Source organism: Sciurus carolinensis, chromosome 5 (assembly GCF_902686445.1).
Source record: "Sciurus carolinensis chromosome 5, mSciCar1.2, whole genome shotgun sequence".
Lineage (NCBI taxonomy): Eukaryota > Metazoa > Chordata > Mammalia > Rodentia > Sciuridae > Sciurus > Sciurus carolinensis.
Window position 1 is genome coordinate 101044083 of NC_062217.1, and position 14175 is coordinate 101058257.

The 14175-nt window shown below is 45.5% G+C and overlaps 1 protein-coding gene across 3 annotated transcripts in view; it reads right to left on the reverse strand.

The window, feature by feature from the left end:
* The window catches only part of Arhgap22 (Rho GTPase activating protein 22), a 185132-nt gene that overhangs the window by 153995 nt on the left and 16962 nt on the right, over positions 1-14175 (reverse strand). Inside the window, exon 1 of one of the 3 annotated variants that reach the window (XM_047554511.1) lies at positions 2039-2379. The exons of the other annotated variants lie outside the window; for them this stretch is intronic. Coding sequence (XP_047410467.1) covers positions 2039-2072 — 34 coding nt within the window. The 5' untranslated portion in view covers positions 2073-2379. Of the gene's footprint in view, positions 1-2038; positions 2380-14175 lie in introns of those variants that run through there. 3 annotated transcript variants of the gene reach the window in all.

Sequence of the window (14175 nt, forward strand, 5' to 3'; positions counted from 1 at the left end):
GAAAGTTATTCCTTAATAAGTCATAAGTCTAATCTGGTTCCTGACCTGGCTCCAGCCTTATGCTGTGCATGATGCCTCTTCCTGCCTCCCCTCCAGCCTCCCTGGTCCAGTGCACCCACATCCCCAAACTGGGGGCACCTGTACCTGCTGCTCCCCCACCTGCAACTTGGCCTCTTCCCACTGTTTCTGCTACCCTTGGTCTAGACTGTCCCTGTCATTCCACAGTTCAAAAACCACTTAGTTCCTTTTGAAGTCTTCTGACTTCTTTAACGCATGATCTTAGAATGCCTCCTCTGGTTATGGTTAATGACCATACACCTTTGTGGGCAAGTGATTATTTTAGTAAGGTCTGAAAAAAAGCACTATAAACAATCTTGTCACTTATTTAGTCACATAACATCATCTATAGATGAAACTGTTTCTCAAGCTTGGCACTATTGACATGTGGGGCCGGGTAATTCTTTATTGTGGGGTTCGTTTTATACATTATAGGATATTTAGCAGAATCCTTCGTTTCTACCCATTGGATGCCAGTAGCACTCTTCACAGGTAGGACACTTTGCTGAAGTATTGGTCTCTTTGTAGACTAGCACCAACAAATGAAAAATAAAAAGTATAATGGGTGAACCATGTATATAATTATAAATGTTCTGGTAGCTGCATTAAAAGCAGTAAAAAAGAAAGTTAAAATTAATTTTAATAATATATTTTATTTAACCCAATACATCAAAAATATTGCCACTTCAGCAATATGGGTTGATCAATATAAAATAATTATTAATAAGATATTTTAGTTTCTATTTTCTTGTACTAAATCATCAAAACCTGGTGTTTTTTCCTCAATTTGGATTAATCACAAGTCAATTGGTCAATAGCTATGCACTGAGGGTGGCATCTGCATAGGAATCTACAGAACTAGGCTTGTCCATCCCTTGGGACCAGTCATTAGCAGACTGTGCCACCACCCCTTAGCAAGTGAGGCAAGCTCCTGTTTTGCTCATCTGGTTCACAGGTTACAGTGCATTCCAATACAACCCACAGAGGGGCTCACACATTGGAAGGATGGGCCCACCCAGGAAAGTCCCCTAAGTGCTTGTGGTATGCTAATCAGATGAGTGCACAGAAGTGGAAGGGTCTCTGCTCCACATATCTGGTGGGAAGCACATTGCTTCCAAGCCCCCACTCCCACCCCTTCCCCAGATATCCCACCCATCCATTTCCAAAGACCAGTTTTTGTCCTTCCTGCTCACAAGGGAGGACTTCTCTAAACACTGGTTACCCGAAAAGACATATTTTCTCAAAAGACAGATGTTCTCATCTAAAATGATACTTGTTCTGGCCAAGAAGTTGTTTTCTGTACACTATCCAGTGGCTGAGTCCCCAGGCCACTCTGCTAGGACACATGCTGGCTAGCCCCAGTCCTGGACTTTTCAGACTCCCATCTCTTGCTTGTCTCAATCTGCTTCCCATTCATACTCTTTCTTATCTAAAGACCCTGCAGTTTCCTGGGCATTATTCTGGCAGAAAGGTCTGCCTGCCCACTCCTTGCCTGAAGAATTGCTTTTGTGGCTCCACAGAGCATCCTCTTAGGCAACTGGAAAAAGATCCTTGCTTGAACCCCATTTTCTGGAGAAGTCAGGGCATTGCACTCTCGGGTAAGAGCCATTTCTCTTTGCTGCAAGGCAAATCTTGGGCATTTCCCTTTTAGAAAAGAAGCAATGTTTTCCCAGAGTTGCCGCCACCTGTTCACCTGGAGCAACAGGGAGATTCTGTAAAACATGGAATGTGGGGCGAAGTCTGCTCACCCACTGGGGCACTAAGATTGCCACCGCCCTTGCAGTCTCAGGTCTGATCCCCACATAGCCCGGGATTTGGCTAGAAACGGCAAGTCAGTCGCAAGGATGCTCGGCATTCAGCCACAGTAGCCCCAGAACGCCGGTCCCAACTAACACCCAGCAGGAGAGCTTCCCGAGGTTGTGTGCACTTTTGCCAAGAGGCACAGGCTGTGCACGGAGAAACCTCAGAAGGTTGGACTTACCCCTTCTACTCTGCCTGATCTTTGGGCTCAGCATGTTCCTGCAGTCGCTTGGCTAGACTCTCTGGGTTGATCATACTGTCGTTCACTTCCCTTTTCTCTTCTTGTCGCCCTTCATGTCCCTCTTGTTTGGGCAGCGTGGCCCCTGGCGTCTCCCGTGAGGCTCCCTAGGCTCCCTCTCCTGGCTCCGGACGGTCGGCTTGCCTTGTACTACATAAACCTCGATGCATTATTTATCCATCCCAGAATTAATTCCCATCCAAGCGAACCATTAAGGACACAGTAATCTTTGGTAATCAATCACTGGGCTAGGGCGGGGCCGGCCCCTTGGTCCCTCTGTTCCTCCGGGCGCACTCGGCGCTGTCCATTCGGAGGCGAGCTGGGCGCGGAGAGGGCGGCGCCTTGGAGGAGGCGGCCCGGGGAGGGGCGGGGCCAGTGGACGAGCTCGGGGAAGTCTCAACGCGCTGAGCGGTTTCGAGACTCTCAGACTCTCTGAGCGGTGAGTGCAGCCCGCTAGAGGCCACCAAGAGGCCAGAGGAAACAGATGAGAATGTGACTACCCGCGCCCGCACGCCTGTTAAGGCCCTGGGTAGGACAACGCTGTTGGTGAAGGAGTGGCCCAGATCCCTCTAGGCCCTGTCTAATGGAACTGGCTTATGAGCTCACTATTCTAAATGTTGAAAGACAGGTGTGTTTTAGAAGCAGCTAGAAGCCTGGACAACATTCAGATTCTCTGGGGACCCGAACAGCAGGAAGATGCCAGTTAGGAATGTTAACCATTTATGCCTCCTTAATAAAATGACAGGGATTAGACCGCTGTGAAGCTCTGAGTTAACGATCCCTCACATGGTAGGATCTCCAAAGCTATTCATTGAGTTTAATAGTGAATTTCGAATTGGTCACGTTTTTAATACTAGCATAATTCAAAAGGGCATATATTGGATTTTTAGCACTTCTAGCATCAAAACTCTAAAAATTCCTCCACAAATACAATCACAATAAGAGCTGTCATTTATTAGGCACCTCCCAAATGTCAGGCACTGAGATTGTGTCTTATGTTCACTTATTTAATTCTCAAACTCCTGAAACAGGTGTTATGATTAAGTTTTTTTCAGATAAGGAAAATAAGGCATAGCAATGTTTAATTTCTTGGCCAAGGTCACAGGTTTCCTAGTGGCAGGGCTGGCATCTGAACCCAAAACTGTCTCTACAGCTCAAGCTTTTTTGATAAAGCCTGTCTTCTAAACAGCCCAGTTCTCACCATTGCATGTTAACAGTTCCTGGCTTGAGACCATTCAGTGAATTTGTTGGACAGTGACCCAGGATCCCAATAATTGTCCCCCGCCCTGGCCGCCCATGTCCTCTTAAGCATCTGAGTTTGTGACTGGGTTATAACCTCCCTACCTTGAATGTTCTCCCTTCATCCTTTGCAGCCCTTGGAGTACCCCAGGTCCACTGATCCACAAATGCCCCATAGATACTCAATTAACTACAGCAGCTGAAAGAAAAGAGGGACCCACTGGGAGATCACCACAGCAGTCCACACTAGGGATGAGAGAGTATGAAGTAGGGGGTAAACCTCCTTACTCTTCCCTCTTCCCTTCCAGACTCATCAGGATGTGGTAAGCCACATGACCAGGGAGAGAGCAGAGTCCACAGAGACAAATGCTGTCTTACTCAGCATTCAGTCACTTTTCCTGGCCCTCATCTACTCTTCAGAGAGGAGAAGAGTTATCTTCACAATCTTTCATGGTAGCATCCATGCCTCCTCCCTGACCCATCTCTTGCCATCCAACCATGTGCCCGAGCAGCTTCTGTTCCTCTGTGCCTTAATGCTTTTGCACATGCAGCCCCTACTCCCATGTGCCTCAGTGTCATTGTGCACATGGCTCCTGTTTCTATGTGCCCCTGTGCCTTTGCAGGTACAATGAGTGCCCTGTCTCAGGAATGCCTTCCCCACATTGATTCAGCTACCTATTTGTCATGCTTTGGGCACTTTCCCCATGCAACTCTACTGATTATACTAGCTGAAGGAACCACTAAGCACTTTCCCTGGAATGTCTGTGTCCCTTAGACTGCCCCTCTTGCCCTCCTGGTCCTGAGCCCCAGGCTGCCTCAGGTCAGGAGCCCTGTAAGAAATATTAACTTGAATTGGGGATGATGGCAAACACCTGTGATCCCAGCAACTCCTGAATCTGAGGCAGGAGGATAGCAAATTAGAGGTCAGCTTCAGGAATTTAGTGAGATGCTCAGCAACTTAGTGAGAACCTGTATCAAACAAACAAACAAAAAAGGACCGGGGATGTAGCTCAGTGGTAGAACACCCATGGGTTTAAATCACCAATAACAAAAACAACAACAAAAAATCGACTTAATGAGCAAATCCAAGAAATATCATTGAATGAGGTTCCTTTTCCTTCACAACCAGGTACAAGTCAGGTCAGGCTAGGACAGAGGCCACCCAGGAGAAGTGGGAAGGACATAGAACTGGAGTAGTCTCATGTTGACACTAGGGTCACAGGACAAGTCCCGTGGCCTATGTCTTGAGTAATCAGGAAGCCATCTGTAATGCAGCCTGGACTATATTATCCAAGTTAGAGGCAAGAAAATGCCCTGAGATAAAGTCTGGCTGCACTCATACTTGTTTTGGTTAAGAAACCACCTCCGGGCACTTTTCCTGCACAGCTGTTTCCTCTGATGACATGAAGTCACTGCTCTCACTCGCCTGCTTTCCTGGGGATCAGAGCTGGAACTGGACAAAAACCACTGATTCTGGGCTCAAACCCAGAAGTCAAGCTGGGAAATGAGCAGGAGCCAATCTCAATTCTGCACCAGAGAAAGGTGGGGCCTGGGGGTGATGGGAAAATGGATCTGCCCTCTGACCATGCTCCCTGTAGGTCCAGATGAAGAACTCATAGGGTGGAGCCAGAAGGGACATTAGAGCCCTCTCCATGCTAAAGTTTACAAATCCAGCTCAACAGGTCCCTGGGAGCCTCCAGATCCTTCTGAGGTTGCTGAAGAGACAGAGAGGGTGAGGACAAGAACAGGGCAAAGGTATATGTTGAACTTGAGGATTCCCTGTGCACACTTCTTTTGAAGAAAGAGTCTCATTCACCTCACTTAAAAGGAGGGAGAGATACTGGTCTATTTAACAACAGTGAAAGACGGAGGCTCTCTACTCTCCTGATCCCACCCCTTTCCAACTGTGGTCCTGGGTCTAACTTCACTGATTTCCTGCCTTCAATCATTCAGCATTTTCTGAGGACTGCTCTAGGTAGGTGCAGAGGGTGTGTAGAGGATGCTGAGAGGGCAGGATTCTCCAGAATGCATCCACTGAAACACACACCTGTTGGTAGAATGGCCACCCACCAACACTGGCTGACTCAGAGCCACGATGGCTTCAAAACAGTGGCTCTTGGCCTTGGCTGCACACTGGGGAACATTGACAACTAATGCCTGCAGCTCTGATTTAACTAGTGTGGCATGTACAGTGATCACTGGGATTTGTCAAAACTCCTCCTGCCATCCAACATGCAGCTAGGTGGAGCTGAGAAACAGTATTTTAGAAAACAAATGCACATCCCTGGGCTTAGGGCCACCAGAGGTAGCCTTTTCCTGCTGCCCTTCTGAAGGAGACTTCTCACAGAGAGGAATATCTGCCAATCAGTCTCCAAATCAGAAAGGAGAGGGCCGTTATCCCCAAACCCCAATGGGAGACAACTCCATTTTGTGCACAGGCACTAATGCTATTGTGTAGTCTGTGCACTGCCCAAAGATGTAGAGCAGACAAGTGTGAGGGGCTAGGTTTGGGCCGTACAGGCAAAGCTAAGTGTTCTAGCATGGGGGTAGGGGCACAGCCAAGAAGGGAATTTTTCTTTAATTTGCACAGAAGTGCCATATAGATAGCAGAATTCTACTTTCCTGTTCTAGTAGCTGCAGGGAAAGTACTTCTGGAGGCTTAGGGGGAAACAGTGCTACCTTGGCTCTGCAATGCCTGTTTAGTGGTCACCAGCACCAGTGGCCCCTGCCTGCCTACATAGAGTGCTCTCTGTCCCCTCCTCTAGGTGGTTGCTATTCCAGTTCCCTAGCCAGTATCAGTTGGCAAGAGAGTTGATGGTTAATTTTTCAGGAGTTTTGCAAGCCAGTGCATTAAAGAGGGCATCATTAGAAAACAAAGGATATGAACTTACAATTAAATAAGTTGTATTTCAAATAAACACTCATCACTACCTTATCATTTGATTACATATTATTCTTAAGGTTATTTACATCTATCATATATAGTAAGGAGAATGCTATATATTGGGAGGTTACCATGTCTCTCTTCCTAATTCCACGTTCAGTGACATCATGCTAGCAGTTTGAAATCAATTGTGGTGGGAGTTATTTGCACCAAGGAAGTCAAACAGTGCTATAACTCAGAGGAAGAATTTTCTTCTTCCAGAGAGCCAGTTGTTAGGCACTTGCCAACACACCTCTGGCTCCTGCCTACCACATTTACTCTGTGTACCCAAGTCACTGTGAAGTTCTGCTCTGGGCAGAGATTGCCATGTCTCCATTTGAATCTGTTCTCCCCTTCTTCCTAGGAACACTCAGATTCTCTACATCCCCAGCTTCCTTGCAGTTAGGTGTGACTGTATTCTGGCCATTGTTCAAGAATATAAATGATGTGGCCACTTTGAGGTCTGGTTCAGACCCCTGATACCTCTGCAAGTTAATTTCCCTTTTTCTGGTTTACTGAGATGGGGGCACCTTGGAAGTCCCACATAGATGGGTGTATAACACAGAGTCAAGTCCCTGAATGAGTGGAGTCAAGTCCTCACTGTCAACTTGGAAGCAACTTGGATGTTTAAAAGAGGAAGAAATAAAATTCCACTGTATCAAGCCATTACATGGCCAGTTCTTTGTTGCTATAGCCAATCTTCCCACCAGAAATGCATGCCTCCTGCCCTTCCCTTGCCTGTGAGATATGCGTGTGTGTGTGTGTGTGTGTGTGTGTGTGTGTGTGTGTGTGCGCGTGTGTGCATGTGTCCTGGAGATTGAACCCAGGTATGCTCTGCCACTGAATTAAATCCACAGCCCTTTTTTTTTTTTTTTTTTTTTTTTTTTTTTTTTTTTTTTTTTTGAGACAGGGTCTTGCTAAGTTACCCAAACCGAACTTAAACTTGCAATTCTCCTGTCTCAGCCTTGCAAGTAGCTGGGATTACAGGCATGCTCCACTGAGTCCAATTTACCTATGAAGCTTTGACACATCCCTCCAGACCTTGTTCCAGTGTCACTTCCTTGCTCAGTGCCCCAAGGTTAGAACTGGTCACCTTCCTACCTCCTTCATTGCATAGGCCCAAGGCCCTGGGACCTTCTACAAGGCTTGATGCCAGACTTAGGGAATTATGAGCTCCTAATGTCCCTCCCCCCAAAATCCAAATGTTAACTATCTATAAAACTTGCATTATGTTGGGTTTAGAATATTCTTTCTATTTTTTAAAAATTATTATTATTGTTTGTAATACAAGTAGTTGAGCCCAGGGGTGCTCTACCACTGAACTACAAACATTCCTAGCCCTTTTTAAAAATTTACTTTGAGACAGGATCCTACTAAATTGCTGAGGCTGACCTCAGACTCCAGAGTTGTTGGGATTACAGGTATGTATCACCCTACCAGTTTCTTTCTAGACTTTTAAATTGTGTGCAAATCATCAAAAATGAACTTTTGTGCCACTTCGGTGGCCTTGCTTGCTCATATTACTAGCATGGTCTTGGCCTGTATCACCACTGGACACATTGGGACTGCAGACCACCCTGTTGCAGCATGCCAGACTCTCTCTCTCAGCCTACTACCCTGGCTGCAATCCTGTTGCTTTGAACCTAATGCATATCTCTACCTAGGTTAGATGCTCAGCTTGGCTTTTTTTTTTTTTTTTTTTTTTTTTGGTACTAGGGATTGAACCCAGGGACACTTGACCACTGAGCTAAATTCTCAGCCTTTTTATTTTTTATTTTTTTAAATTTCAAGACAGGGTCTTGCTAAGTTGCTTAGGTTCTTTCTAAATTGCTGAGACTGGCCTCCTTTTTCAGCCTCCTGAGTCACTGGGATTACAGGAATGCACCACCACATCCAGCTTCAGCTTGACTTTTCATTGAAGTGTTTCCATGTACTGCAGTCCATGTCATCTATAGGCCAGACCCCCAAGAAGGGGTCTTAAGCTCTGGACTCTCATTTTTCTGGGGTCTTTAACATTCTAGAACCCTGGGCAAAAGGATAAAGATGAGAATTTGAAATTGAGCATTGGAAAACCACCAGATAAACCAGACTAGAGCAAGAAGGGTCAGCCCAGGTCACAAAAGCTTTGCATGGAAAGGCCCTTAGTTGTGGCCTCTATCCTTGGGCATATTTCTAGAGTCCTGCAGCCCTGGTCTTGAGGAAAGTTGGATTAGGGGCACTGAATTGGCTCAACTTTTGTTCCAACTTTCACTGTAGTGCTTGTCACACATCTAATTTAACTCTGCAGCAGTTAAGGGTCATAGTGATAAGTTCAGAACAAATACTGTTCACCTAGAAACCTTTGCTCCACTTGAACCACAGTCTGAGCCCCTCATTGCATTAAGCAGCTTTCAGATTAAGATTTGTTCAACTGCAGAGTCTTCCTGTGGATTTCTCAAAAAGAGGATCTTCTGTCAGTGTATGTAGAACTGATAGTAGCACAGGCCCTGTCCCTCAGTGAGTGTGGGGGTCTTGCAGGGCACCTATTGACCAGCCCACATCCTGGTCCAAGGTAGATTCCTGGCTTCTGGCAGTCTGTGACTAAAAGGAGAGAAGGAACCATGACCCCCCAACAGGACAGTTATGTTTCTGGGTCCTGGAAACACCATGCACTGAGATTCCCAGAAACAAGGAGGGGCAGGGTAAGGGTAGGGTTGTTGCCAGCATGGGCTGCCAGATCACCTGCCCTCACCAGGGTCCAACAAGGAGATGAGCCTGAAATGATTTACCTCTCTGAAATTTAGGTAAAGAGTCAGGTTTTAGAAAATGATGAGTCACCATTTTGGTAATTTTGCACTATTGGAAAACAAGCCTTCTCCCTTGTGAAAACACCTGCTGTGGGGGAAAGGCAGGGATGGAAACAGATGGAAATAATAGGACTTTCCCAGGCGCTTTTCCCTCTTCGTGCACACTTCTCCCAGTCAAATTCCTCCCTGTCCCTCTCATCCACTGCCCTGAGCGCCTCTGTCATTTCCTTAAGTTTTTCATCTTAATCCTCCCTTATTGGCTCCTTTCTCCAAGTTGGCAAACTCGGTCAAGTTTCCCTGCGTTCAGGATTGCACCTTCCCTCCTCCTCATTTACGGAGGTGGAATGGAGTCTGGCTTTTGGCCATACAACATCTAGCCCCTCCCTGATTTGGAGGAAACTCCCCATCTCCCTCTTTGGAAGCCATAAGGAGCAGATCAGCTACATCCCCAGCAGGCAGTCAAATGTGGCCATGTGACTGAGCATTAGCTGACCAGATGTCCCTGCCTGAGTTTTGAATCTCTTGGACAGAGCTGACTTCACAGCTAGCAACAGGGACAATGTCCTACAGGGAAGATAGTGCCCTCCAGTGCAGGGAGGTATCCTGCCCACATTCTGCCTGCCAGAAGATAATTCCTATGCCTCTAGCTTTTAGGCCTTCTGCAGCCAGGATCATTTCCCTCCATTTTCCAAACCTGGTTCTCCAGCTCCCGAAGGATTTTTGTAAAACTCCAATCAATTCCCTATTCTGACTTTAGCTGGTTTGGTTTGCCTTTCTGTGACTTGCAATGCAAAGAATTCAAACTGAGCCATATACCATGGCTTTCCATGTTTTTACAGTCCTCTCCTTTCTCACTTTCATTTCTTCAGAATCGGCACAGATGGTATAGTCTCCCACTTGTCCTTTCTTACACTGATGTCATTTCTTTCCTTATTTCCCCAATTCTGTCATCACCCTAATTGTTGCATGTCTCAGAGTGGAAGCCACAGTCCATCCTTCCAGACCTGGCTCCCACCTCTCTGGCCTGTCATTCCGTTTCCTAGGGGAGGCTCTTATTGGTCAGGGCTGATCATAATCTCGACTCACCCAGAGAGTGCTGCTGGACAAGGCACTCCTATCTCTGACCCATGGATTTTTCCTTTTATTTGACTGTTACCTGTTTCAAAATCCAACTCCTGCCTGACTGTGGACCTCTTATGTTTATGTCTCCTGTACACTACTGCCCTACTTCAGACTGTCCTCAGTGACTCTGCTTTTAGGGATCCCCTGTCCATCACACATGAGTTCTCAATGGAGCAGTTTATACTCATCATCATGATGTGGTCTCTGTGACCGCTGCCAAAACTGACTAAAACTGTTTTCTTGCAGGTCACCAATGAGCATCTAATTGACAAATTCCATGACCTTCAATATTCATCTATCCCATTGGCAAAATGGACAACCATGGACTTTATACTCTAGTAGGGAGATGACGAGTTCATTAATTTTAGCTCTGAACTCCTCAAACTCAGTAGAATTTTTCGTGGATTATACCCACTCACTGCCTCAGTTGTTTCTATTTTCTGAATTATTAGTTAAACCAAATGGGAAGAGAGTTGAATTATGTTGTTCAGCATCTTTGCTGGAGATATAACTTTGATAGATTACTAGGAAGATTGTAAAAAGAAAAAGAAAGAAAGAAAGAGAGAGAGAAGCCAAGACCAAACTCTAAGAACCTTCAACTCTAGGGATTGTTAGGAGGAAGAAGAGAGTTTACTAAAGAGCACTAACAAAATATCCATAGAGGTGGGAGAAACTCCTGGAGAATGTGGTGTCAGGGGGATCCATAATGAGAAAACCCCTGTTGAGCACCAGTGAGAGGAGCAAGCTTTGTGACATAGTTCCGTCCTAACTCTCCAACTCAGCCGAGGCCTTATAAAACCAGTCCTGGTGCCAGTATTATTACTATAGGAAGTGAAAAACCTATTCAAAGGCTGGGCTTTATCTCATCTAACCTGGAGACCTCCAATACTAAGCAGGGATCAGGGAATGTTCCTTAAAAAGGTTCAAAGGCAATGGAAAACAGTAGGGACAAAAATTAGACTAATGAAGTTTTAGAGAAAAGGCTGGAGAAAGAGCTGCTTTGGAGAGTAATAATTTAGAAAGACTCTAACATACCCAAGAACATGTCAGGGCTGTGTGCTCACTCAGTAGAGACCTAAGGAGGCCCTGAGCTGTCACCTCTGGCTGATATTCAGGCTCTTCTCAAACAGGAAGTAAAGAGTAAAACAGAGTTGCAGACTGCAGGGCTGAGTCTTAAAGGCATTCTCCAACACACCCAGCAGAGAATAGGAGATTCTTGCTTCTAAGTGTTTAAATAAATCTCTGTTCAATCACTACCTAACCTTTAAGCTAATGGAACAGAGATGTCAATGGCCACAAATAACAAACAATATATACTTTATAAAATTATTTCAGAAAAGCTGTCAAACAAACAACAGAAACTACAATAAACAGCAATAACAAATCCTAGAAAGAAGAGAAGATCTGGTTTCCAGAATGGCCACAGTGTGGTGGTGATTTTGGTCAGAGTTCGGGGTGATGTCTTGTCATGGATATTGACTTCAACATTGAACTCCCTCAGAAATGTCTTTGTCTATGGGCAGAAGGCTCCCTCCTCTGCACTTCATGTATATTGTGCACTACTCTATGACAGAACCAGCATCCCCCCTTTCCTACTCAAAGTCACTGGGCTCATTCATTATCCCACCTCAGGTTCTAGTTCACACTCCAGCATGGCTCACAAGATGGGCAAGGTGACTCCATGGGAGAATATTCGGGGATTGGGAATCCAGCAGGAGGGTTGGGATGGTCTTCACAGGAGGAGATCAAAATCCCAACTAAAGCAAGATGGAAATGATTTAATACAAATCATTACAAATACAGCCACATGACATTCCATGGGAAGTAATGAACATAAAGTACCAGATCTGAGAGTGACTCCTCGCTCCACTCACCCTGATCTGAGTGCCCTTGAGCAAACCCGTTAACATCTGAGCCTGCTTCCCTGTGCATTAAATGGAGATGATTACTTCTGCTCTGCCTATCCTGATTGGCAAAGCTAAAACAGGAAGGCTGCACATAGAGAAACCCTACAAACTGCCATACACACCATATAAGGACACATATAAGAATGCCTACAAGAGTGTATATCAACAATTCCGAAACTCAGGATGATTAAGAACCAACTGTACTCTATCTATTGATAATCCAGTAAACTCTGGGAGGACCCATACCAATTCATTCTTTCCCAAGACTTTGGCCAAAAGAAAAAGCTGTATTTTCCTAGCTCAAATGAAATTTATGTTCTTACTTATCAGGGGTGATGCAGATAGTCACTGATTATCAAAATATGGTTTCTATTGAATGTGTATCACTTTCACATCAACTTAAGGCAAAAATATGCAAGTCAAACCAAATAGAGATGGTCGGTGACTATTTGAAGTCGTTGTATAATGGGAGATAGTGTGGAATTATGGACAGAGCCTGGCTTTGGAATCAGTTCTGGGATCAAAATCTGGCACTATCATATACTGGCTGAGTGGAGTGGACACACCATCCCATCTCTTGGTGTCATCTCGTTCATCTTAATTGTAAAATGGGGGCAGTAACAGTCTCCTCCCAGGGTTGTTCTGGAGATTAAATGAGATCAACAATTTAAGGCATGTAGCATGATGCTTGGGACATATTTAGCCCTCCCTAAAATATAGGAATGTGGCTTCCTTCACACTGGCTGTTGAAGAGATTTCTGGAGAAGCAGGTCTAGTGCTCTTGAGAACCTATAAATGTAGTGAGAGAAGAGAGGCAGACATGGGAGTGGGAGATGTGCCAGTGGGGTCCCCGTTACTCACTGGGCTGATGCAGCTCCTGTGCCTCTCCATACTCAATGCTTATTCTGCAAATAATATACTCTGGTTAATTATAAAGTCTAACCAACATATCATCCCCTTCTTCAAAAGGACAAAAACCTCTGGCCCTGGTGGCTAATAGCAAAGTATGCCTCAGTAGGTCATGCCAGTGACCTCCAGCTGGCTGACCTTGTCTGCTCACCTCTGGGGATTTTCCGGTCCTATCTGGTTCTTCAGCAATAAACTTGATATTCCCCTTCAGCCTTCAAACAGCCTTCTGTGAACAGCCCTGATGGTCTCTGGGATGGGGCTGCCTAAAAAGTGTCTACTGCTCTCAGCTGACCCCAGCTAGTCAGTCAGCATTGCTCAGAGCCACCTGGAGTCTTGAGTGGTAACATCTTTGCTTTTAGCTGTGTGTGTTAACTCCCCGACTGGGCTCCTCAAGAAAACATGTCATCACTTGTACAGTTTTGTATCTCCAGGGACGTTGATAACTAGGTGTTAAGTGATCAACTGCACCATCTCAAGGAAACTTGCAATGGGGCTTGGTGGAAGGTTGGGATTGGGAGTAGTTGTAGAAAGGGGATATCACTTCTCTCCAGATACAACATGTGCACAGAATGACAGAGAGCCCACCATGCCCCTGGGTGGTCCAGGTCAGGATAACGCTCTCCCTCATAAACCTTGGAAATAAAGGGGAGACCCAAGTTTAAAGAAACCTTGGCCTATTACCAAATGCCTGATTAGGAGAAGCCCATGTCCTATGTCCAGGGCAGACCTGGGGTTGACACAGAAACTGCTGCAGTGAGAGTGTTCCCAGGAACACATCCCGAAAGAGGAAGCCAGCACAGAGTGTCCCTGTGACTCATTTACTCTCACATTTCTGAAGGGGAAGTCAAATTGATCACAAAATACCACTTCCTGAAATTACTAGTAGTTAGAATGGGTTTTCCCCCTCCATGTGAATCAAAATTCCTTACTATTGGTGTGTGCGTATATATTTTTCAGTTACTTGTCTTGAATCTGCCCTTTGCTTCCAACACCAGCTCAGCCACTGATGAGTGCAGCTGGACCCTGTCCATGACCTGTTTCCTCGTCTTTAAAATGAGGATATGAATGTCTTCTGGCAAGAACTACTCAAATGAGAGGATTTATGACACCTAAGCTACAGAGTGAAGAGTTGGTGACATACCTACAAAAGGGACATGGTGACATCCCATGACTACTATACTCCTGTACTTAGAA